Source organism: Heptranchias perlo, chromosome 10 (assembly GCF_035084215.1).
Source record: "Heptranchias perlo isolate sHepPer1 chromosome 10, sHepPer1.hap1, whole genome shotgun sequence".
In the NCBI taxonomy this organism is placed as follows: Eukaryota; Metazoa; Chordata; class Chondrichthyes; order Hexanchiformes; family Hexanchidae; genus Heptranchias; species Heptranchias perlo.
The window spans coordinates 53,632,060-53,658,703 of NC_090334.1; the positions used below are offsets into that span (position 1 = coordinate 53,632,060).

At 40.9% G+C, this 26,644-nt stretch overlaps 1 protein-coding gene across 6 annotated transcripts in view; it reads left to right on the top strand.

The window, feature by feature from the left end:
• The window catches only part of LOC137326565 (ena/VASP-like protein), a 239,954-nt gene that overhangs the window by 143,673 nt on the left and 69,637 nt on the right, over positions 1-26,644 (top strand). For all 6 annotated transcript variants that reach the window (XM_067991788.1, XM_067991786.1, XM_067991790.1 and 3 more), the window contains exons 2-3: positions 604-772; positions 15,297-15,474. In XM_067991788.1, coding sequence (XP_067847889.1) covers positions 604-772; positions 15,297-15,474 — 347 coding nt within the window. The remainder of the gene's footprint in view (positions 1-603; positions 773-15,296; positions 15,475-26,644) is intronic.

The window sequence follows — 26,644 nt, forward strand, 5'->3', positions numbered from 1 at the left end:
GGCAAGTGCTATACACATGACTGCATGCAGTTCAATTAAGAATCGATTTTAAATGCTGTAGGTTATAAAATAAATAAAAATGGTGTGAAGCATTGTATAGATTTATATTGACACTTGACATTCTAAACCAGGAGAACCCATGGGATATTTTTCATAACCTGTTGCTCATTGATGTGCATGCTCCATTTTATCCTGATGTAACAACCAGGCCAATGACTATTAGACTTTGCAGAAACCTAATGCATTCTACTGTTTAAATATTTACTAATAAACATCCTCTTGGAGAAACCCACCACATAAGTGGAAGGATCCTCTAAAAGTAGCAGAGATACATATTGATGTTTGACTTGTACAATCAAGAACAAGGAAGTCTGATATGCTCCATTCCAAAATGATTTACAGTGAAATCTGTTTATTCTTTTTGTCACAATTTAACAGTGGCACTACAGTCATAACATAGTTAATTGTCATCTTTTGTAGCTTATGTAGAAAACTCCTTGTCCCATTGGTACTTAGGCCTTATCCCTGATCTCGCCCTCCTTTATGTTGATATTTGCTGGAGTGCTGCTTCCTTAGATGGTTAATTGTCATCCTCCTTTGCAGTGAACAGAGCATCTGCCAAGCACGGGCCTCGGTTATGGTCTATGATGATTCAAGCAAAAAGTGGGTCCCAGCCAAACCTGGACAACAGGGATTCAGCAGAGTCAACATCTATCACAACACCTCCAATAACACCTTCAGAGTCGTTGGAATGAAACTACAGGACCAGCAAGTAAGTAGAAAGAATTAACTTAGACTTGACAACCACTTTGTAGGTATGGTGAGGATTGAATTTTGAATGAGCCAAGTTGCAACAATCCTGATTGTGTTCTTCGAACATTTAGGAACATTGTGTAGATCCTTCCTTCCAACAGACCATTCAGAACCTGCAGTATCATGGATTCTACCCAATTTGTTACAGTTACCAAGGGAGATGGATAGCCATACGTGAAACTTCTATAAAGATAAATTCTGTATTATGTGTCCCTTATCACTGAAGGTAAATGGGCAAAGGCTCCAGGATATCAATGTAGCACCCTGATCAGTTGCAGAGGTATTTCTGTGGTCCAATATTGCATAGATTATTTGACCATCTCTGTCTATGCTTGTCCTTCCAGCCTTCAGAATCATAGAAATTTACAGCATAGAAAGAGGCCATTCGGCCCGTCGTTTTGTGCTAGACCAGTGTTGTCCAATAGAAATCGCTGATTAGCTACAGGTGCGGCTACGGTGACACCGTTTTAGCCACATTCACGAATTTTAGTGGAAAACTTCTGAGACACGTTTCACCACCATTCAGAGTGAAACTTTGCCGTCTTTCTCTTTCAGCAAAATTAAGAATTCTGTCATGAATTTATCAGATACAGCATATCCTAGTGCAGCTTCTGGGTTTTTACCCAGCAGTTGCAAACTGTACTTTGACTTCTTCAGAGTGATTGTGCGAGTCAACATTCTCAACAGTGAGACGTGCCAGACCCGCCGTGCTCTCCATTCAGAACATGGTTGGATGCTGCTGGCCCTTTGCCACAACGTGCCCTGTTGCAGCTGCTCGTTATTGGTTGGGTTTGATTTCTTCTGTTGTCCTGGAGCAGTTATTAATCACAATGACAGCTCCTCTCTCCACTCCACTTTCCATAGATCTCGCCTGTTTTACACCTCACTGAAGTTGAAAGTTCTGGGGAATGTTGCTGGTGTTTCCATGGTGCTGAAGTCTGGCATTTTCACCCATGTTGCACACCATTTTAGCAAATAACGAATTAGCAGTAACCGAGCACACACAACAGTCAAAGAACACATGCACACTTTGCTTTTCATCTTACCATTTTCCCAACAAATGCACAAAAAGGTTAAAGTACACATGCATACTTAGAGTATGAGTTGAAATCACATGCTCAACAACGGTGCCTTACTCATTTTTTATTTACCAATTGAAAATGCAATTAGCTACATCTGAATTCATAATTAGCAGCACTTGGCTAGTGGCTAATGTATTGAACAACACTACTAAAACCATTCAAACTAATCCTACTGCCCTCTTCTCTCCTCATTTAGTTCCATTCATAACCAGATATTCAGACAGTTCCTTTCTAGATTAAAACAGCATTAACTACTTTTATTGGGATTTATTCCACATACCCACTACTTTACGAGAAGAAAATATTCCTCGTGCCCCTTTTCAATCTTCTTTCCTCTGCTGAAAACAAGTTCAATTCTGTGAACCTCACTTCACAGCTTAAAATTTTAAATCCTGGAATTGTCCTTTACCCTCTTTGAACTGAATCCAATATATCTTGGTCCTTTTGAGAGGGTACATAAAATGGCACATAATATTCCAAAAGTAGCCATACCAATATGATGTATATTTGAGATCTCATTGAAACATACAAGATTCTAGGGGGCTTGACCAGGTAAATGCTGAGAGGTCGTTTCCCCTGGCTGGAGAGTCTAGAACTAGGGGGCATAGTCGCAGGATAAGGGGTTGGCCATTTAAGACTGAGATGAGGAGGAAATTCTTCACCGAAGGTTGTGAATTTTTGGAATTCCCTACCCCGAGTGCTGTGGATGTTCAGTCGTTGAGTATATTCAAGGCTGCGATTGATAGATTTTTGGACTCTAGGGGAATCAAGGGATACGGGGATCGGGCAGCAAAGTGGAGTTGAGATCGAAGATCAGCCATGATCTGATTGAATGGTGGAGCAGGCTTGAGGGGCTGTATGGCCTACTCGTGCTCCTATTTCTTATGTTCTTATACAACGCAGTATTTGGTTCCTTACTGTGTAAAGATAAATGGTGCGATTCAAAGTTATACCTGGGCAGTATTCACACTGTAACAACTGGTATGAAGTGCACATCTAGAATGGTGAGTTGTGTGTGGGATCCTGGAGGAAACCTAGAGAATCAGCAAATGATTTTCATCCAAAATAACGGAATCCCTACCTTACCACAGGCCAATACATCTAATCCCACAGCAGGTACTTGTTCAATATTGTAAAGGTTTAAAAGTATTTGGTAAAATAATTTATTTTAGTTAATGGGGAGCAGACAAAGTTTGTGGACATATATTTTGAAGATTATAATCTTCCATTTAATGTCCTCCAAAATGTCGGAATAGTGTCTGGCTAATAAATTGTTGAATATTTTTGGATAGCCATTATCTTCATGAAAAAATATTTGGCCCTGAATTTACTTGCTGTTTTTGGTAAGTTTCTGGCATAAAATCAGTGTACTAGCAATTTTGTAAGTGGATTCTGGGATGGCATTGTTTCTGCCCCATAATGGCTGCGCTGTCGTTCCCATCCTGATCTGAGCCCTTCCAGTTATGTGATCACCGATGCTGCTAGGAGCTCGTTGCCATATATTAAAATGAGCAGAAATGATATTGGAGTCCCCAAATCCCATAACGTGCGCTCCCACTGCACCAAGGACAACATAGAATGAAATATAAGAGGTGTACTTGTTGTCAGTATCAGCTGACACAGGCTGAAGTGCTTTACTTTGGATGCTGAAGAAACTTTCAAGGGAGATCTCTGGAGGTTTAGAAGAGCTTTTGAAGTGTTTCTTTTTTGCTTTGCATGATTGACTTGCATCGAACAGCCTGTGGGCCTAGGACATCACTGGGAAATGTTTGCCCCATCCACAGTAAGAGGTTCTGAGTACCAGGTATGGGATTCTCAATGGGCAGTCCATTGTATGCAATTATAATGGAGGAGGAGTGGTGCAGGATGGAGGAAAGGAGAGCAAGACAGCATTTTTTGGAGACAGTGCCCTACACAATATTATTCCTCCCCACAGGTCACACAGATTCTATGAAAACCTTAGTGAGGAACTCTGCCTTAAAAGAGTGAGCTTTACCAAAAAGGAAATTGGGGACATGTGCCAGCTACTACATGAAGTCCTGCAGCCACAGTCATCTGCCCAAACAGCTCTGCCTATGGCTGTGAAAGTGATAATCACACTCAACTTTTATGCAACAGCCTCATTTGAAGCAGCCATGGGGGATCTGTGCAGTATCAGCAGATGCCACTCAGCCATGAATTGGTCAGGTAAACTGACAGACTTTTTAGGAGAACTGGGGAATTGAAGGGAAATAGTCACGTGAACAGATAGCTTTTGGGTGACATGGCGTACACCTTGCTGCCATGGATAATTATTCCTCTAAGAGTTGCAAGAGCAGCAGCTGAAGAACACTACAATAAAGCTCAAGCTTCTGCCAGAGTGGTCATTGAGAGAACCATCAGACTCTTAAAGCAGTGCTTTTGCTGCCTAGATATATCATGATGTGGAGATGCCGGTGATGGACTGGGGTGGACCAATGTAAGGAATCTTACAACACCAGGTTATAGTCCAACAAATTTATTTTAAAATCACAAGCTTTCGGAGATTATCCCCTTCGTCAGATGAATGAGTGAAAAGGTTCTCAAATCGCATATCTTATACTATGATGGGACAGCATCACACCAATCAAAAGGTGTCGTTGTTATTCAAACAGGCCAGTCACGGAGAACAGCACGTCCCAGTACACTGGATATACATTGTGTCGATTACACAGGCAGGCAGAAAGAAACTCAAAATGGCAGTCAACCGGGATCTTGGGTTCATGTCACGCTACACGTAGCAAAAAAGGGGGAAAAAAATTATATGTTTTTTAATATTCTCTCTCTCTCTCTCTCTCTCTGCCATTTTGAGTTTCTTTCTGCCTGCCTGTGTAATCGACACAATGTATATCCAGTGTACTGGGACGTGCTGTTCTCCGTGACTGGCCTGTTTGAATAACAACGACACCTTTTGATTGGTGTGATGCTGTCCCAACATAGTATAAGATATGCGATTTGAGAACCTTTTCACTCATTCATCTGACGAAGGGGATAATCTCCGAAAGCTTGTGATTTTAAAATAAATTTGTTGGACTATAACCTGGTGTTGTAAGATTCCTTACATAGATATATCAGTAGGAGTTTTGCATTGTGCTCCAAATTGAATATCCTGCATAGTGGTAGCTTGCTGTGCCCTGCATTTTTGCCATCCAAAAAGACCTGCTCATGGAGCTTGCTGAAGGATGTGACCTCTGCTGATTTGAAGGTAGAACATAATGGAGTAGAGCATCGGGAGGCCCATCACTCCGAGAACACCTCAGCTGCAAGGAGCATTAGATCTCTACCAATGAAGTGTTCTCATCTGTTTAACAATCTTCAGCCATTTCTGGCTTTTTAGAGGCTCCACTCCTAAATTCCAAGCCCCACCCCCCCCACACCCCTCAGACAGTTATGTCACTGAACCGACAATAGATATTTAAATGGACCCTAACTCAGGGGCGTAGCACAATTGGCTCTGTGGAATTTCAGGGTCTTTTTTTTTCCCAGTATGTGATGGGAATAGAGCCAGAAGAGCAGTGTACCATTTTCATTCTAACAATGGAGGGATGGTGAGTTACAGTGTAGTTTATATCATTGTCTTGTCTGCTTGTATGCAAATAAAAAAGTATGCAAGCATTTCTTTGTAGTTACCGTGTCCCTTTAAACAGTCATATCAGATTATTAGGTATGCCTGCCTGTGATAAGATGACGGTAGTGTGACTTCATGAGTCACTACCACAGGCATCACCCACCAGCTGCCCACATACACTTTATTAGATTGTGGTAATCAGTTAAGAGATTATCACTGACTGCAACCCCCATAATAAACACACTGTCTTGGAGCCTCTTCTTGGAATAGATCTCATGATGCATTTGATTTTTTTTTTAAAAAGGTCAAATCCATGCCTAGCAGTGTTTACTGGTTGTGCACCTTGTGGCCTAATGAAATAAAATCAAAGGGGCAGAAATTCCCATAACTCCACCAGGACTGTGGTGGAAGGGTGTAAACTAGGCTTGGACCTGGATATACTGGGTTTTGAACTAGCACCGGAGGTTCTATAGACCAGTTAGCCTAACATCTGTCATTGGGAAAATGCTAGAATCCATTATTAAGGAAGTAGTAGCAGGACATTTGGAGACTCATAATACAATCAAGGAGAGTCAACATGGTTTTATGAAGGGGAAATCATATCTGACAAATTTATTAGAGTTCTTTGAGGAAGTAATGGGCAGGGTGGATAAAGGCGAACCAATGGATGCAGTATATTTGGATTTCCAAAAGGCTTTCGATAAGGTGCCACATAAAAGATTACTGCACAAGATAAGAGCTCATGGTTTTGGGGGTAATATACTGGCATGGATAGGGGATTGGCTAACTAACAGAAAACAAAGAGTCAGGATAAAAGGGTAATTTTCAAAATGGCAATCTGTAACTAGTGGGGTGCCGCAGGGATCAGTGCTGGGGCCTCAGCTATTTACAATATATATCAATGACATGGATGAAGGAACAGTGTGTCTCATGGCCAAATTTGCTGATGATACAAAGATAGGTGGAAAAGCAAGTTGCGATGAGGACACAAAGTGTCTGCAAAGGGATATTGACAGGTTAAGCGAATGGGCAAAAATTTGGCAGATGGAATATAATGTGGGAAAATGTGAAGTCATCCACTTTGGGAGGAAAAATAAAAAAGCAAAATATTATTTGATTGGAGAAATAATACAAAATGCTGCGGTACAGAGGGATCTGAGTGTCCTCGTACATGAAACACAAAAAGCCAACATGCAGGTGCAGCAGGTAATCCGGAAGGCAAACGGAATATTGGCCTTTATTTCTAGGGGGATGGAGTATAAAAGCAGGGAAGTCATGCTACAACTGTACAGGGTGCTGGTGAGACCACACCTGGAGTTCTGCGTACAGTTCTGGTGCCCTTATTTAAGAAAGGACATACTTCCATTGGAGGCAGTTCAGAGAAGGTTCACTCGGTTGATTCCGGGTATGGTCTTATGAGGAAAGGTTGAACAGGTTGGGTCTATACTCATTGGAGTTTAGAAGAATGAGAGGAGATCTTATTGAAACATACAAGATTCTGAGGGGACTCGATAGGGTAGATGCTGAGAGGATATTACCCTCATGAGGGAATCTAAAACTAGGGGGCATAGTCTCAGAATAAGGGGTTGCCCGTTTAAGACTGAAATGAGGAGGAATTTCTTCTCCCAGAGGGTCGTGAATCTTTGGAATTCTTTACCCCAAAAAGCTGTGGAGGCTGAGTCATTGAATACATTCAAGGCTGAGTTAGACAAATTTTTGATCAGCAAGGGAGTCAAAGGATATGGGGCAGGGCGGGAAAGTGGAGTTGAGGTAAAAATCAGACCAGCCATGATATCATTAAATGGCGGAGCAGGCTCGAATGGCCTACTCCTGCTCCTATCTCTTATGGTCTTTTATGGCCTTGTTTAGGGACGGAGCCTCTGCCCTCCCCAAACAAAGCTCCTGACGCGGAAGGGTACGGACTCCCTATGCTGGAGTTCCTGCACCCCTAAACCTCTGACGTTTGATGAATCTTCGGAGGCCAGTATGCCAAGAAGGAGGAGGGGTACCGGCCTCTTTAATGGCGGATGTGGTGCCCACCATGGGGTTCAGGCCTGGGTAGTGACCTGGACCTCCAAAAACTTGGTAGGTAACGTTCTTTTAAGTTTTGAAAAATGTATTCGCCCCCTTACAAAGGGGTCTGAGAAGGATATGATTTTCAAGCATATGGAGGCCTGAGAAGCACCAACTACAGCTCAGGTACAGCCATATTTATAAAGATGATGAGACTTTCCCACGTCCATGCGTACAGTGGCAGGGTCAGTGCAATGATTTCAGTGGCATTCCCGTGCTCATGTCCCGAGGACTTTCAGGGTTAGAAAGTATTGAGCGTTATGCTGATGATCCAAAAGTGTTCTTCAATCTCTCTTATTTCCTAAATCATAGATGCATAATTTTCTCTGTAATGCTCATAAACAATTTTGGAGGCATTTACTAGATTTTTAAAAAAAATATTTGTAGAGGAATGTCTGGTAACGATTCAACTGCAGACAATGACTTGATGTCTTCCGTCTGCTGTATATTATAACAAGGACATCTCCAAACAAATAATGGGGAGCCTTCACATTCCTTGACTATGTTGTCATAATGTTGTTGGAATGTTTGTCATGGCGTACCATTTTAAACATGTGTGCTTGATAACTAAGTTTATCTATAATTGTCTGTGTAAATACACCGTGTTTATTAGTTGAGTAGAGCAGTTCTCGATTTAACGTTATTTTTCTGGACCGAAAATCATTTTTTCACAGAACAAATGTAAACATTTATTGTAAAATTTGGCAGAATTATTTAGGCCTGTGGGTTGGCAACGGCCGTATTAGCAAGTTGCCACTGCATTTCTGTTTACAGATACATAATACGTTTATTTAAAAGGTATTTGCTGAAAACTTCCATTTTTATAGTTATTCTATAAAATACAGTTGATTGGACGATTTCATAAGTTTAATAGACTATTTCAGAAGTAAGGGAGGAGACAATGGCTCAAGTTGGGTTTTTGGATTTTTCTTCATGGTTTATCTAAAAATTCTACTGTAGATTTTAAGAGTAAATTATACAGTGGAGCCTCACAATTCCACCATAAAGGAGGAGATCATTGAAAATCCTAATAGTAGGTAATCAAGGGTCAACAAATTACATTGCTGATTACTGCTCTGACTTTTGAATGCTTCTTGCCTCAATCCTCTCCAGCTGAACTCCACGCGTGCTCTGCTCATGCTAGCACTGGAACAGCTGATCCTTTTGGGAGCGATCAGTGAGGTTCTGCCAATTTTAAAATCAATATAGAGTGTGCCAGTTTCAGTGTACATCATGTCAGAGAGGGAGTGGCTACTGTACCAGCTGTAGTTACATTTATCATGCTCTCTGCTCACCATCCGAGGAGCACATTTAAACAGGCAGACTGTGTATCAATTTTAAAATGGATGCTGTAGCGGCTCTCAATGGGATTCATGGGAGTGAGTGCATATTGCCTTAGTGCTCACTTCTGTAACTAAGAGAACTATTGTTGGCATCAGGAAAGGTGTGTAGAGAAGCTTTGAGCCAGATGTTCAACTATTCTAAAACTAGCTCACATTATTGAATGGAGTAGAATGATGGCGATGAATGAAGGACAAACTAAATGCTGGCAGCACCGATTTGTCTCCAATGATCTGCAAAAATTCTGTGGAGATTGTGGGTTTGGGAGGTGCTGCTGAAGAAGCCTTGGCGAATTGTTGCAGTGCACACTGCAGCCACGGTACGCCGGTGGTGGCGGAAATGGATGTTTAAGTTGATGGATGGGATTCTGATCAAGTGGATTGCTTTGTCCTGGTTGGTGTCGAGCTTCTTGAGTGCTGTTGCAGCAACACCCATCCAGGCAAGTGGAGAGTATTCCACCACACATGTGCCTTGTCGGTGGTGGAGAGGCTTTGGGGAATCAGGAGGTGAGCCACTCTCCACAGAATACCCAGCCTCTGATCTGCTCTAGTAGTCAAGGCATTTATGTGGCTGGTCTAGTTGAGTTTCTGGTCAATGGTGACCTCCAGGATGTTGATGGTGGGGGATTTGGCAATGGTAATGTCATTGAATGTTAAGAGGAGGTGGTTAAGCTGACTCTTGTTGGAGATGGTCATTGCCTGTGGCACAAAAGTTACTTGCCAGTTATCAGCTCAAATCTGTTGTCCAGGTCTTGCTTCATACAATTGTAAACAATTTTACAACACCAAGTTATAGTCCAACGATTTTATTTTTAATCCCACAAGCTTTCGGGGGCTTTCCCCTTCCTCAGGCAGTGTGGAAAAGACAATTTTCCACACTGCCTGAGGAAGGGGAAAGCCCCCGAAAGCTTGTGGGATTAAAAATAAAATCGTTGGACTATAACTTGGTGTTGTAAAATTGTTTACAATTGTTAACCCCAGTCCATCACCGGCATCTCCACATCATTGCTTCATACAGACATGGACTGCTTAATGATCTGAGGAATTGCAAATAGAGCTGAACACTCTGCAATCATCAGCGAACAGCCCCACTTCTGATCTTATGATGGAGTGAAGGTCATTGTTGGGCCTAGGATGCTACCCTGAGGAACTCCTGCAGCGATGTCTTCAGGTTAAGATCATTGGCTTCCAACACCCACAACCATCATTTTCAGTTACACCTGGTCCTGCTTCTGGCATGCTCTTCTACACTCATTGAACCAGGGTTGGCCATCTGGCATGATGGTGATGAAGGAGTGAGTGCTATGTCATGTGACACTGTGGTGGAATACAATTCTGCTGCTGATGGCTCACAGCACCTCATAGATTCCCAGTTTTGAGCTGCTAGATCTGTTCTTAATCTGTCCCACTTAGCATGGTGGTAGTGCCACAAGGCACAATGGAGGGTGTCCTCAGTGTTAAGATGGGACTTGGTCTTCACAAGGACTGTGCGGTGGTCACTTCTACCAATACAGTCATGGGCAGACACATCTGCGACAGGGAGATTGGTAAAGATGAGGCCAAGTAGGTTATTCCCTCCTGTTGTTTCTCTCGCCACCTGTCACAAGCCCTATCTAGCAGCAATGCACTTCAGGACTTGGCCAGCTCCATCAGTGGTACTACCGAGTCACTCTTGGTGATAAACATTGAAGACCTCCACCCAGAGTATAATCTGTGCTGTTGCTACCCTCAGTGCTTCTCCAAGCGGTGTACAACATGGAGGAGTGTTCATTCATCAATTGAAGGAGGATAGTAGCTGGTAATTATCAGGAGGTTGCCTTGCCCATGTTTGACCTGAAGTCATGCGATTTCATGGGGTATGGAGTCAATGTTTAGGATTCCCGGGGCCATTCCCACCCAACTATACTAGTGGGCCACCACCTCTGGTGTTTCTCTACTGATGGCAGGACAGTACATACCAAGGAATGGTGATGAAGGAGTCTGGGAACTTGGCTGATTGCTAAGATACTGTGAGTATTACTTAATTGAATTCAAATTCTCAAACTGCCATGGAAGGACTTGAACTTACCTTCTCTGGATTATTAGTCCAGGCCTCTGGATACTAGTCCAGTAACATAACCACCACGCTACCACACACAATTCATGAAACATCATGGACATCCCAAAGAACTGGTACTCAGTCCAGCTCCAAACAACAACAACAGCAGTTTGCATTTATAGAGCGCCTTTCACGTAGTAAAACGTCCCAAGGCGCTTCACAGGAGCGATTTTCAAACAAAATTTGATACCGAACCACATAAGGAGATAGTAGAACAGGTGATCAAAAGCTGGATCAAAGAGGTAGTTTTTAAGGAGCGTCTTAAAGGAGGAGATAGAGGCAGAGAGGTTTACGGAGGGAATTCCTGAGCTTAGGGCCTAGGAAACTGAAGACATGGCCGCCAATGGTGGAGCGATTAAAATCGGGGATGCGCAAGAGGCAAAAATTGGAGGAGCGCAGCGATCTCTGAGGGTTGTAGGGCTGAAGGAGTTACAGAGATAGGGAGGGGCGAGGCCATAGAGGGATTTGAAAACAAGGATGAGAATTTTAAAATCGAGGCATTCCCGGACCAGGAGCCAATGTAGGTCAACAAGCACAGGGGTGATGGGTAGACGGCACTTGGTGCGAATTGGGATATGGGCAGCAGAGTCTTGGATGAGCTCAAGTTTATGGAAGATGGAAGATGGGAGGCCAGCCAGGAGAGCATTGGAATAGTCAAGTCTAGAGGTAACAAAGGCGTGGATGAGCTGAGGCAGGAGCGGAGACTGGCGACGTTACGGAGGTGGAAATAGGCGGTCTTGGTGCTGGAGCAGATATCTGGTCAGAAGCTTTTCTCGGTCAAATAGGACGCCAAGGTTGCGAATGGTCTGGTTCAACCGTAGACAGTGGTCAGGGAGAGAGATGGAGTCGGTGGCTAGGGAGCAGAGTTTGCAGCAGGGACCAAAGACAATGGCTTCGGTCTTCCCAATATTTAGTTGGAGGAAATTTTTGCTAACCCAGCACTGGATGTCGGACAAGAAGTGTGACAAATGAGACACAGTGGAGGAGTCGAGAGAGGTGGTGGTGAGGTAGAGCTGGGTGCCGTCAGTATACATGTGGAATCTGACGTCGTGGTTTCAGATGATGTCGCCGAGGGGCAACATGTAGATGAGAAATAGGAGGGGATCAAGGATAGATCCTTGGGAGACTCCAGAGGTAACGGTGAGATCTATAGTAGTGAGGTGTAGCTCAGCAGAATGTGAAGGTTTATACTTAGAGGTTTTTAACAGTAGAAATTTGCCTCAGATAACCTGTATATCTGTATGTATCTATTTTGCTTTGTTGCTAATCAGAAGGTTAACACACTAATTCCAACATACTTATCCACCAAAGACTAAAATAAATGACATCTACTATACCCCTTGCCCTCCTCGTGCTTCTATCTGTATGTGATCAGTTGAGCAGACTGCAGCCGCACATTTCCAGCTACTTGTAGTCTGATCCTTTAAAGCATCATAGGATACAGCTATAGTGATCAATGTTATAGGCTTACTTATTTATATCAAGAAATTAATGTCTTTACTGATAAAATATGAAATAACATGTTTTTAAAAAAAAGTGGTACCCTTGTGAGAAATGAGACTACATTAATTTCACGTTGAACAAAAATGTATACAGCTGTTTAAAGTCCCACAGCGCCACCCAACATTCACTGGTTGTGAAAGTGTGCGAGTGATCCACTCCCTACATTCTGCTAATGCTGCAATATTACCAGCCCCCAGGAAGTAGACAAGAGCAGTCAAGATTCAGTCACTAACCCTTCCCTTTCTCCTTGTGGGAAAGGGCTGAGATTGGGAACTCACTGTTTGCAGAACTGCAAATGGACAGCTGCGTTCTACCATCCCGTGCCGCAGTGCATTGCTGTACAAAAGCCACTGGGCTGTTACATTGGTTAAGTACTGTAAAACATCTTCTTTTAAGGGGCAGAACATGTTGACAAGGGGAAATATTTAAACACTGAAGAAAACTATTTGATGCCTGACAGCCATTTGATTGGAAGAATCCTAAGAATAGCTGTGCTGTTGGAGCGTGGATGGTATGTCAAGCTGTGAATACATTTCAAAGCTTTTGCTATGTGAATGAGTCATTCATGGATGATTAATGTAACAGGCTATAAAACAAAAGGTCACATTAAATCGTCCAAGTGCAATATAGCTTTTTTTTTAGAAGTGATCACAGTAAAAGCAAAATTACTTGTGCTTAAAAGAAAGTTACTGCTCCAGAAATTAATGGAAAAATTCTACATGGATCAGGTTTACTGCTAAATAGAACTCACTTGAATTCAGCTTCATCTAGTGACTGTATGTGAACAAGGAAAAACCAAGGATAGGTCAGACAAGACAGTGAAATCACAAGGCAGGTTCAAATTAAGAAGGCTCTTCAACCCATTTAATCTCATCCTTTCAGAATACCAACCCTACAGTCTTCCCCTTGCAGTATCTAGCTGTCTCCTAAATAAGCCCATTGTCCTGGCCTCATCCCTGGCAAACCTTTTCAGCTGCTGATCTACAAAAAGAGATACTTACTGGTGTCTGTTCTAAACTTGCCCCATTTCACAATTGTACAAAAACTTTGATGAATTATGTTATTTCTACATTCCTGGCAAAAACACTTAGTTGTTTGATTTTTTAAATATTAAATTTATGCAGTATCCCCAGCCATCTGAGGAATAAGTCTTCACTGAATGTTTCACAGAGAAAAGACAAAAATGTCAGTACTATCATTTAGAGGAGAGTCTTAGCAAACATTAAAAAATTGACTCACTTGTGATGCCAATGTGAGAGGTTCTGCATGTGCATGCAGGGTGTATGTGCTGAGGTTTACTTTGCCTGGTCTGAGGGCTATGCAGAGCCAACAGTTTAAAGGTATGGATCTCAAACTGATGCATGCAGTATAACAAGGTGATTAGTCAACAACAACCAGAGCAACAACTTGTATTTATATAGCGCCTTTAACGTAGCAAGACGTCACAGGCACTTCACAGGAGCATTATCAAACAAAATTTGACACCGAGCCACATGAGATATTAGGACAGGTGACCAAATGCTTCGTCAAAGGGGTAGGTTTTAAGGAGCATCTTAAAGGAGGAGAGCAAGGTGGAGCGGTTTAGGGAGGGAATTCCAGAGCTTAGGGCCTAGGCAGCTGAAGACACGGCCATTACTGGTGGAGCAACTAAAATCGGGAATGCGCAATAGGTCAGAATTGGAGGAGCACAGAGATCTCGGCGGGTCATAGGGCTGGAGGAGGTTACAGAGATAGGAAGGGTTGAGGCCATGGAGAGATTTGAAAACAAGGATGAGAATTTTAAAATGCAGACAGCCATGATTTTATACTGGCACATATTAAATTATAAAATGTCTTCAAATAGTAACAAAATGAGACCAAAAATGTCCTATTCAGGAATTTTGAAGAATGTAAAGTAAAAGTTGGGCAGTGGATGATTTTACAGCTAAACCTTTGATCACTGACCATTTCTAATTAGCATCCAGTTACTGTCAATGTGATCTCATTAGTCTTATGTTGAATATTGTGCGCAGTGCAAAAATGGACCAGACAAAGAAGAGCAGGACTTTGGCTGTCATATTGACAATCCTCTAAGCAGGAGTTTACGTTTAACAATGTGATGTTATATTCCGAAAACCTAAAGAGTGCACACTTTTCTCATTGAGCTGGTGGAAGTTCAACTCTCTGATTTAATCACATTTAAACATTCAGTTCTGCATTTAGTTAAATTGCTTTTAATATTTTTTGGACTGCATCTGAAGTAAGGAACTGATTTAACCTACAATAACTTTGCAAGTACTGTTCAATCATAGAACTGAAAGTTTTGCTTGGTTTCATGAGCAGCCTTAAAGCTGATCTATCTTGGAGCTTTGACAACTCACATTATTGTTCAACTTGAATCTTTGCTGATAGGATTTTTTGTATGACGACATTGCAAACATGCAGTACAGACTAAATTTTTTTAAAAAGCAAGCTCATGATAGGTTTTGAAGTGCCTTAGCATAGCTACAACAGTGTTAGGAAGTAGGATCCCCTCAACTTACCTTCCTGGATTATATCTACTCCACTCCATAATACATTCCTGTGAGTATCTATAAATTTGTGGGGAGCAAAAATATCTACCTTATGGTAAGATTTACCCAGAATTACCTTCTCCTTTAATACTCTTGAGACATCAGTATATTACTTTTAAAGAACTTATTCATTTAATTTATTGCATATGATTTCAATGTTATAGAATAGACTAAGCAATGTCAAGCATTATGTTTACAGTTGCAAAGAAAAATGCTTTTCTCATGACTTGATTTACATTTTGTTTGTAGGTAGTCATAAACTATTCCATCGTGAAGGGACTGAAGTACAATCAGGCTACACCTACATTCCACCAATGGCGCGATGCCCGACAGGTCTATGGGTTAAATTTTGCAAGCAAGGAGGAAGCCACAACCTTTTCAAATGCAATGATGTATGCCTTGAATGTCCTGAACTCACAAGATGGAGGTATGTCCTGTTTGCTCTTTTTGCAATCACACACAGTTTCCTGGAGTGCCATCTACTGTTCTTGCTGTTAGGCTCATATAAACAGTGGGCCTTGCAGAGGCTCTGAAACCCTGGTTATTTTTAACTACCTCAGTGGTGCATATTTTGGTACATAGTACGATTCTGCTGTCTTCTTCAGCTGCAGTTCTACTTTTGTCACGTTCAGAAAAACGTAACATTTTATATTGGGTTTACTGAAGGAAGGAAACTAAACACTCGGTCTGACCATCAGAATGGCATTAAAAAAATCAAAATATTGTAAAGAATTTTGAATTTGGAACCATTTGTTTTCTTTCTATGTTGATTTGTTTCTACCCATTTCACTAGATTATTGTTGTTTGAATAGTGAATCCCGATAACATCATCAGAGGTGCTGGCTCAAAGGATTTGCTGATTCTGTTAGTGTGAGTAAGTTGAATTAACATGAGTTGATGCCACCATTCACCCGGGTTATTTCACCTTCAGTTGTGTGTGTGCATATGGGTGTGTGTGTGTTAGCTCAGGGTTCAGTAACTTCCTTAAGCAGTTTCCCCAATGATGTCATCAGCAATCACTCTTTTAAACAAAAATTTAGAACAAAATCAACAGAAATGTTGATTTTTTTTTTAAAGTGATCCTGATGGTGAGGCTTGCTCATAAGTAAGTCAGCGATATTTGAAGTGTTTCTGCAACCCACAACAAATGATTATGTGGGATGTTCTATTCAGAAATCCTAGACAATTCTTTAGGCTGTTGGAAATTATTCTTATTGAAATCAGGGTAAATCTATTTAAAATCATGAATGTCTTTTACTGAGTCATTTTAAATCAAATGGAATAGTTATATGGCAGATAAAATATTCATTTCGCACTTCTACGCGCTGCATCACTTTAATCTGATAGCATTTTATGGATTGGCGTTGTCCATTCTTGTCCAACAATAACTTGCATTTATGTAGTGCCTTTAACATGAGGTGCTTCACAAATAGGATAAGGAACAGTTGCTGAATCCAGTCTGAAGATGAGATGTGTTGAGGAACCCAAGAGTTAAACTTCAGGGACAGGAAACAGATTGATATGTAGGTCTCCCCTCTCATTCAGCTGTCTGGTATTGGCTAATAATTACCGTCCTGGCAAAGAGGTTCAAACTTTGATGTCATCAAACTTGATATGTGCATTTAGTCTGCATTTGTCAATTAATGCGGTTAAATGCCATTGTATTGAATACTTTTGCGTCAGAATCTTCTGTAATAATCATTTGTTCATCCAATTTTTAATGCCATCTCTAGTAATATGGTTTGTAATCTACACCCAGCAGGCTACTGCACCACTGGTCTCACAACTGATGTAAAACACAAGGGTGCTGGAATTCCACCAGAGTTACAGTGGAAGACCAGTGGGTTTCTGTCTTAAAGCACTAAGTACATAATTAGGGAGTTTGTCAACTGATATAGTCTTTGTAAACAAACAAAAAAAATCTCATAAAATGCTCAAAAGTTCCTTGTGCAGTTTCCATGTTTTTAACAAACAAAAAAGTTAAACCCCAAAAATGCTACATAGTCTTTCTCTAAAGAGAAGGAGCCAGAATGAAGAGGTGAGAAGTTTTCCGTGGTTGACAGCAACCAATCAGGAGGAAGCAATGATTTAAATTAATCTTCCAGCTAGGTTACAAACTGAAGTATTGTTAAAATTTTCCATTGTGAAAAATAAATTCATTCTTGTTAAATAATCTGTTTTCCTTTGTCAACAAAAAAAACTAAAGATGCTGTTAACCAATGTGGTACTTCAGCCCATAGAGGTACCACACCTGATGTGTGCTGGGAAATTTTGCAAACTTTGCATGCTCAGAGCACACAGATTTGGTTTATAACTCCTTTCAACTGTTCCATATGAACAACGACAGACAGGAAAAGACCCACTGGTCCATCCAGCCTGTCCCTTGTGTATCACAATATATACATTCCCCAGCCCGCCCAAAAGCCTCTCCCTCCTGGGAGAGGCGAAAAACCAGATATCCAGGCCAATTAGGGGGGATAAAATTGAAACGTTCCTCTCTGACCCCCCCTTAGGCGATTGAAAGTAGTCCAGGAGATCACTCTGACCGTGATTAAAATTCGATGAATCAGCGTTCACCTCACAAACCAACAGCCTGTTCCACAGGTCCACTATTCTCTGGGAAAAGAACCACCTCCTAACATCTAACCTAGATCTGGCCTTGCATAACTTGAGATTGTGATCCCTGGTCCTCCCTAACCTATTTAGTTGAAACATACTGTTTACACAAACACAATCTATTCCCTTCATCGTCTTATAAACCTTAATCAAATCACCCCGGAGTCCACGCTTCTCTAAGGTGTAGAGTCCCAGCTCTTTGAGCCTATCTTGGTAACTGAGATACTTCAAGCTGGGAATTAGTCTTGCGGCCCTCCTCTGCACCCTTTCCAAAGCCTCAATATCACCCACCATGTGAAGAGAGCAAAACTGGGCACTGTATTCTAACTGAGGCCTAACCAAGGTCTTGTCTCAGGACAAAATTATACGCTTTGTCTTATAGTGAATTGTGCTATAAATATATCCTCGCACACTATTCACTCTGGCTATTGCTTCACTCCAATGGCCATGAACCTTTAGAGATTTAAGCATTAGAATGCCCAGATCTCTTTCTTTCTCCACTGGCTTTAGTTCTCTTACCTGAAGAGTGTATTTATGTTCTGCATTCGCCCTGCTCAGTTGCATAACACTGCTCTTTTTCTAAGTTAAACATCATTTGCCAATCACAAGCCCAATCCCCCAGCACATCTAGGTCTGCCTGTAGTAGTTGAGCATCCCCTACAGTCCTGACTCTCTCAATCTTAGTGTCATCTGCCAACTTGCAGATGGTTCCCCCAACACCGACATCTAGATCATTAATAAAAATAGTAAAGAGCAACAGTCCTACCACTGATCTCTGTAGAGCATCACTGGTGCAGTCTCCAAGCAGATCCAAATCCATCTGCAACCAATTTCTGCCAATGGGCTTTCAGCCAGTTCTCAATCCAGCGCAGTAGATTACCACTAATACCTGAGGCTTCGATCTTGTAGAAAAGCCTCTTACACGGTACCTTATCAAAAGTTTTTGGAAGACTAAATAGACAATGATTACCGGATTTCCCTCATCCACTATCTTGGTGACGTCTTCAAAAAAATACAATCAAATTTAACGCAGAAAAATGCAAAGTGATTCATTTCAGTAGGAAGAACGAAGAGATGCAATATAAACTAGAGGGCACAATTCTAAAAGGGGTACAGGAACAGAGAGATCTGGGGGTATGTGTGCACAAATCGTTGAAAGTAGCAGGGCAGGTTGAGAAAGCGGTTAAAAAAGCATATGGGATCCTGGGCTTTATAAATAGAGTACAAAAGCAAGGAAGTCACGATGAACCTTTATAAAACACTGGTTTGACCACAACTGGATTATTGTGTCCATTTCTGGGCACCGCACTTTAGGAAAGATGTGAAGGCCTTAGAGAGGGTGCAGAAAAGATTTACCCAAATGATTCCAGGGATGGAGGGACTTTAGTTATGTGGATAGACTGGAGAAGCTGGGGTTGTTCTCCTTGGAACAGAGAAGATTGAGAGGAGATTTGATAGAGGTATTTAGAATCATGAAGGGCCTAGACAGAGTAGATAGAGAGAAACTGTTCCCATTGGCGGAAGGGTCAAGAATCAGAGGAGATAGATTTAAGGTGATTAGCAAAAGAACCAAAGGTGACATGAAGAAAAACTTTTTTACGCAGCGAGTGGTTAGGATCTGAAATGCACTGCCCGAGGGGGTGGTGGAGGCAGATTCAATTGTGGCCTTCAAAAGGGAACTGGATAAGTACTTGAAAGGAAAACATTTGCAGGGCTATGGGGATAGGGTGGGAGAGTGGGACTAGCTGGATTGCTCTTGCACAGAGCCGGCACGGACTCTATGGGTCAAATGGCCTCCTTCCATGCTGTAACCTTTCTATGATTGTATGAAATTAGTAAGCAGAGCATCACTGGTGACCAGTCTCCAAGCCAATCCAAATCCATCTGCAACCACTTTCTGCCTATGGGCTTTCAGCCAGTTCTCAGTCCAGCGCAGTAGATTGCCGCTAATACCTGAGGCTTCAATCTTGTAGAGATCGTGTCGTGTTGGGTGTCCCTGATATAGTCTTCTCTGTCTAAGTAGCCAATAACTGCATTCCTAATGATTCCCTCAAGCATCTTCCCTATTACTGTTCTAGAGAAAAATATCCAGCCAAACTCTGGCTTTAGAGACTGTCTTGAAATAAAAATTTCAATGAATGTATTTAAGACACAAAAGACAATTCATTGGGTAAATTTAATCATGTTATTGCGAAATATGCAATTGTTGATGATTTTGTTTTGTTTAAAGTTTTGTTTTGGACATTAGAAATTTTCCTTAGTGAAAGGAAAAAAGTAACAGATTAAATCTTTTTTCAAAAAACAGTAATTTGATTGGTTCACCATTTTCCTTTTTTTCACTGGTTATTTTCATAAATTGTTAGTCATTTCTTACTGGCAGTTTTTTTAGCTGCTCTCTTTACTTTTGATTCATATGTTCCCTATCTCTTCAGCTTTGATTTGCTGCTGTTTTACTTCGAGCCAATTAATAAATTGTGACTGCAAAACTGTGATAAACCGTAATTAAACATGACAAAAAGAAGCACCTACTACAGTTCTCACCGCATGCAGCAGGTGTATTCGTGCTAACACCATTTGCCCACTCTACACAGTGGACGGTAAGTCCATCTGAATGAACCAAGACTTTGTAGCAAAGATTGACCTGATGTGGCGTTAAACGTATCAGTTGGTTGAAGCTGTCCAAAGACTCCACTTTCCGACTGCCTCCCATAGTCGTTAATCGTTAACAGCGTGAACAGCTGCTAAAGCTGCCTGAAGACTCCATCAGCTGTTCGCGCTGTTAACTGTTAACAAGAGACTTCGGGCAGTTTGATAAACGGGAAGCACACACAGATACAAGAATTTTAATATATATAGAGAGAAATGTATGAGTGAGGCACATTTCACAATATCAGGAGTGTGAGATTTTAAATATTCATTTGCGTTTGGAAACTTTTCCGAAGTGTCCGTTCAGAACAATGCACTTATAGGATGTGATGCAAATAGGTTTTTGCATATTTTAGAGGAGGTAGTAAAGCCTCAACAATGATGATTATCGCTTCAGAATGCTTCATAGCTGTTTAAATCTGATTGATACATTATTTTATATTAGAAATTTTGTCACCTATATAAAAAAAAATCCCTCAAACATATATCCGTAGTTCTGTCCATACCCCATGTCTTTAGTTCCCTGAACATAATCGTTTACAGCCATGTTAAATCTACATCAAAATATATGGAGTAACCTGAAAGCAGATTGAACAACTCTCATTGCTTGGGACACAATATTCTGTCTGGAGATAAAATTAAAAACGCTCTGAATATTTGCCCCATAAAATGAGTAAAGACTAAGCGATAAGGTAATTTTAAAAAGGAATAAAAAGGTAAATAGAATAAAATCTGGAAATGGGGGAGGAAAAAAAACAAAAATCCCTGAAGTTACAGGGAAAAAGAAGTGAGACTTTTCAAAAGGTGTAATCATAGGAAGAGGACAGGAGGGTACATGTCCCCATGTCCCAACAAAATTCCAAAATTCATCACAGGAAGAGAAAATTAGCGGGCCAGTCACCTCAGGCCACTTTTGTGCACAGACATGGTGCTAAGATTTTGGAGGCTGTGGTGCAGGCTTCATTTTTGGGATCCCCTAACATGTGAAGGATTTTTTATTCCTACGATTATTTTATGCAATTAAGCAATAGCTGTTAGAAAGTGGAGTCCAAAATTCTGACCAAGATCTGTTGAGATTTTTGACCCTTCGTGCTAATGAAAAGAACCAGGTGCAGCACGTTACAATGAGTTACTTTTCATATCATTCTACACCTAGAATATCTGATAGAAGCAATCTGAGATACAATGATCACAATCCAAAGTAACATTCATTTTCTTTCAGAGTTGGGTAAAAGCTGTGTGCAACACTGCTAACGGCACGTGATTGATTGAGTCATTGGAAGTATAAGATAGGTGGCATAACACATCATAATACATCACAGCATCTTTAAATACCATCACAACATGATTAGAAATGCAAATAAATATAAAATCTGCTTTCACTGCTGTCCAAGTGGACTCTTCAGTGCTTTACCATGAACACAACTGTAAAACCATCATATCGTATGCTTCCTGAGACACTTCATTGCCATACTTGCAAAACGTAAAGTTTACAAAGCCACACAAATATTAGAACTTCTTACCAATACCACGCGATCATTATTCACATCCAGGCTGTTCACCAAGACTATTTTTATTTTCAAAATGTGTCTGCACTATTTTGCACAAGCAAGCTTTACGTGCATGCTTGGAGGGGGTTAACTGTTTTGCTACACCCCAGATGCTGGATCTACTCTTTCCTGTTATAAAGCAGGATTAGTGGAGCACTCATTTCGGCAAGGTACCTGGGGTATTCAGAGTTTCAGGGTGGATGGAAAAGGAACAGAAAAGGATTTTTCTTTAAACTGGTTTCTTCTATTTTGGTAAGTGAATGAAACATACATAAAGATTATAAATGAAAAGAATTTCTTGAAATGAAAAAGGAGTAAATAATATATAATTTCACATGTTTCAGCCCTTAGCAGAACTAAGGAGTCATACTCTGGAACTTTAATGGAAAGGTAAATCGGGTGGGATGTATAATGGGTGGCTGATCCGATATCACCCATTTTACACCCGGCCGAAGTTGAAACTTTCGCCCATAACATTGATAATTGTCTGCTGTTGGTATTACATTGGGCCAGATTTTGCTCTGAGGCTAATGACACTTGCTGTTATTTATAAGCAAATAACACAGTAACCTCAGGCGAGGAGCAGAATATTGAAATATTTAAATGGCAATATTCAAAAGTTGCTGTCCGAGTTGCAGCACTCTGCCATTAGCTTCACGTAAACGGCATTTCACTGACTGCTTCACTATTGCAATGCATTGAATGGCGTGACGTTGTTGTATTTAAATGGAAAATATGAACTAAGCTCACCACAGAAAGTTAAGTTTTGTCATTTCAAATGTAAGTATCCTTTTAACGACATGATAAGTGTTAATTACTGCCAATCAACTTCTCTGGCACTGAAAACCAACTATTACAAATGTGGAGTCTCATTCCTTCAGATATTAATTGTTAGAGATTTTAAAAATGTCAAATTTTAAAATTTTAAAACATTTTCTTTTTTTCTCTCTTAATCCAATCATTCCCTCTCTTTATTTCTCTTTCTGTAACTAAGTTGACATTGAAATCACCCATTCTAATTCACCATCCTTCTCAGTCCTTGCGCTGTTTGTTTCACAATCCTTCAATCTGATTGGTTAAGGAGATACCCTGTTTTTTTGCCCTTTTCACTCGCCGCGACACTATCAGCTCGCACTTTCAGCAACTTGCCACGCAAAAAATTTAAAAACCTAAACCTGCAAGGGCACGTCTAACTAATGGCATTAGATGCCTTGCTACAGGAAAATCTGGGCTATTAGTAATAATGGCAAGCAGTCAACCACTGCCACCTAGTGGTTAATTGTAAACAATTTTACAACACCAAGTTATAGTCCAGCAATATTATTTTAAATTCACAAGCTTTCGGAGGCTACCTCCTTCCTCAGGTGAACGATGTGGAACGATTTTTCCACATCGTTCACCTGAGGAAGGAGGTAGCCTCCGAAAGCTTGTGAATTTAAAATAAAATTGCTGGACTATAACTTGGTGTTGTAAAATTGTTTACAATTGTCAACCCCAGTCCATCACCGGCATCTCCACATCACACCTAGTGGTTAAACATACATTGAGCATACACCCCCATGAACGATGTTTTATTACATCTCTAAACCTCAAAGAATTTTCATTTTAGTTCTGTTTTTATGTGACATTGTTAAGATTAGCAATTTTCCTTTCCCATTATATATGGGCTCAAAATTTTATTGGAAAGATTTTATGAAGAAGTGTTCAATTGGATACTTGTGTCCTTGCTGTTTTTTGCATTTTTTTCATTAAACTTTTCTGCTGATCAAGATGAGGGGCAACAGTGCTGGCACATTTTCAATCTGGGCATTAAATGCCAATATCATGCACACCCAGGTCAGGAATAGGAAGAACAGATATAGAGTAAAGCAATGTGTCTGAAGCCTTGTATCGGAATATTAAACCAGTGTAATTTTTTTCATTTGTCACACCAGCCATTCTTATGGTTTCTCTGAGTTTATTATTTTAGTGCCAATAAGTGTCAAATTATATACCGATTTCTGCTTCGAGCCTATGTCCATTGGAAAGTGAATCAACAGTGCTTAAACTCATTTCAAGAACCTTGCAATCAGCAGAGAAAGGAAACCAGTTTGGGCTGAATTCAACTTGAGCTCCTACAAGTGAAAAATGAATGTCTAAACCCACTATGGCATCCAGTTCCTCTTTATTTGCTTGTTTTAATCCAACAGAAGAACAGGAGAATCGGTAAATTTGTTTTAGTTTCCCCTATTTTATCTGGGACATTGCCCCCCCAGATTGGTGGTTGTTCTATACAGAGGAAGATTAAATTACCCATATGTGCTAAAAACAGATACGGATTGAGCCTAATATGCCTAGTAAATGTTTAGAACATTTTGCTTCTTTAAAATGAAATGATTTTGCATGTCAATCTCAGTGCACTGCATTTTCCCATCACCAAGGATCCCCACAGATGAATATTGAATCCTGTTCTGTTACACATAATCCCAGGGAATTTATCAGTAACCAGATGTGCACGAATGATCTCAAAGCAGTTCTAATATCTGTGTGTGTGTGTGTGTGTGTTTATATATATATATATATATATACACATACACACATATATTTAAATTCGTACATCTGCATGCACTTTCTATTTGCGCTACTTGACTTCCTGTTGTCATGTTTTTGTCATACTTTTGGTGTTAACTTTTTCCTTGGTAAATTCCTGTGTCCACATTTATAATGGAAAATTCTTATGTAAATTCATTGTCCAGATTGCACAATCTGACCACTGGGTTCTAACAATTCTCCCAAAATGCTTTCTGAATTTTTTTTCATTTGCCATTTTTCCCTCAATAACTAAAATTTCTAAAGGCCAAAATGAGGCTTTAATCAAATTTTTAAAAAAACATATTATTCATCGAATTATTTTTTTGCACTTTTAATGTCTTCATTAAAGTGTTTACTTGGAGAAGCTGGCCTCTTCCAAAAGCCTGGGTTCAGAGTTGATGATTTTGCCCAGGGTTGTGATGTTGTGAGCTGAATTTGGATTGTGCAGTCTGAGCACCTGCAGTGTACCTAATTTCCCAGGTTAGTTATGTTCAGTCATCTATGCAGAGGAATATTTTTCTTCAGTTTCTAGCAATTTCTGTTTAAAAAATTTCAAAACTAGAAGACAGATTTCAAATATTTTATTGAGATAAAATTTATGTTGAGTTTTTTTTAAAGAGAGAAAATGGCAGTGTTCTGAGTACACACCTGTTGTAGCCTTTATTTTGTGTTCTATAGAAAGTGAGGGAGGGTGAAGGGGTGAAAAACTTGGGTCTTGCTTCATGTAATGTTACTTCAATTTGCCAGTTAATTACTTCAGCTGTGTTTTGTTGACAGTTAGAAAAGGACAATGCTAATGACTTACACCTGTGAGTCACCAGTTATAATTTCCAACACTTATGAGGCAGAGGGAGAGAGTTACTGAGAGAAAGACACACATAGAGGGAAAGGTTTGTTTTTTCCTCATCCTAATTTGATAACAAACAAAGCCTCTTTGAGAGAAACAAATAGGAAAGGAAGATAGAAGGAGAATGGAGGAGGGAAACTGGCTGTGGTTGAAGAGGGTCTCTTGCCACTCACTATTTGCCCTTGGGGAGAGCAAGTGGGAGTGTGGGGAATGGATCAAGGATTACGGGTGAGATGAGTGACAGTGGATCAAAGGGGAGAATAAAGGGGTTGAGCAGGTCGTTCAAAGGGAAGAGAAGAGGTTGGGATTGTGATGGGAGTGAGTGTGGTAGGAAGGAGAATGGGTAGTGGGAAGGTTCAGTAGTGTAGGGTATGATTGGAGCAAGGGGTATGGGAAGGCACAGTTATTGGGGGAGAGGATGGGAAGGGTCTCAGAGAACCATGTTTTCCCTCGCAATTCCTATCCCAAATGCACCTTGTAGCCATTGGTCTCTCCTATGCCTGTCACACCACTCCATACGCATGCCATCTCCCACCTGAAAATAAAGAAGCAAAAGACTGAAAGAGAAGCAAAAAGAAGAGTTAAGGGATGAGCAGCAGAAGAGAAGAGAGAGAGAGAGACAAAGGAGGAGACATGGTGAGAAAAACAGCAACATTAAGATAACTGAGACAGATATAATGGATTTCCCTATGTAAACATGTCACAATGTAATTACACTCCTCCACTCGTATCACTTCAACTAAAGACTATGCTTTATCTTCACTCCCTGGGTGAGAAATTGGATTTGTGCTAAAAATGGGAGGCAAGTCGACATGGTGATTGTTTTGGGTGCCGATTATGCCAGCCTGAGGCCCGAGCTAAATTCGGCATCAGGCCTCATTTGAATGAAACCGATGAGCTGCGGGTGCTAATCATGTGTTCCAACGTAGCTACCGGTCAGGGCCTGACAAATTCCATCTGGCTGCAACCTATCTGGGGAGGCAGATAAAGTGAGCCCAGGCCGGCAGCAATATTTTTGTAGGGCTCGGAAGAGCACTCTTTTTCCTGACCTGGCTCCACAGAAATGTAACTTTTTAAAAAGTTTTGTGGCCAATTCTTGAGTGGCCTCTAGCTGTCCCTTTAAGGCCACTCAAGACCGATTACAACTAGGCGGAACTTGCACCACGCAGGCTCCGCCCATTTGTAGCTGAATTTTGCATCAGGTCCTACAACCAGCATTAGGACCCCGATTTGCATATGTAAGGCACCTAATGATTGTTCAGGCAGGCGCACCGGACACGTAAAAGGCCTCTGCTTCCAAAATGACTGACATGTTTGCAGGGCGGGTTGGGCACAGGAGGTCGCGACCTGAAATTCGTCCCCCTATC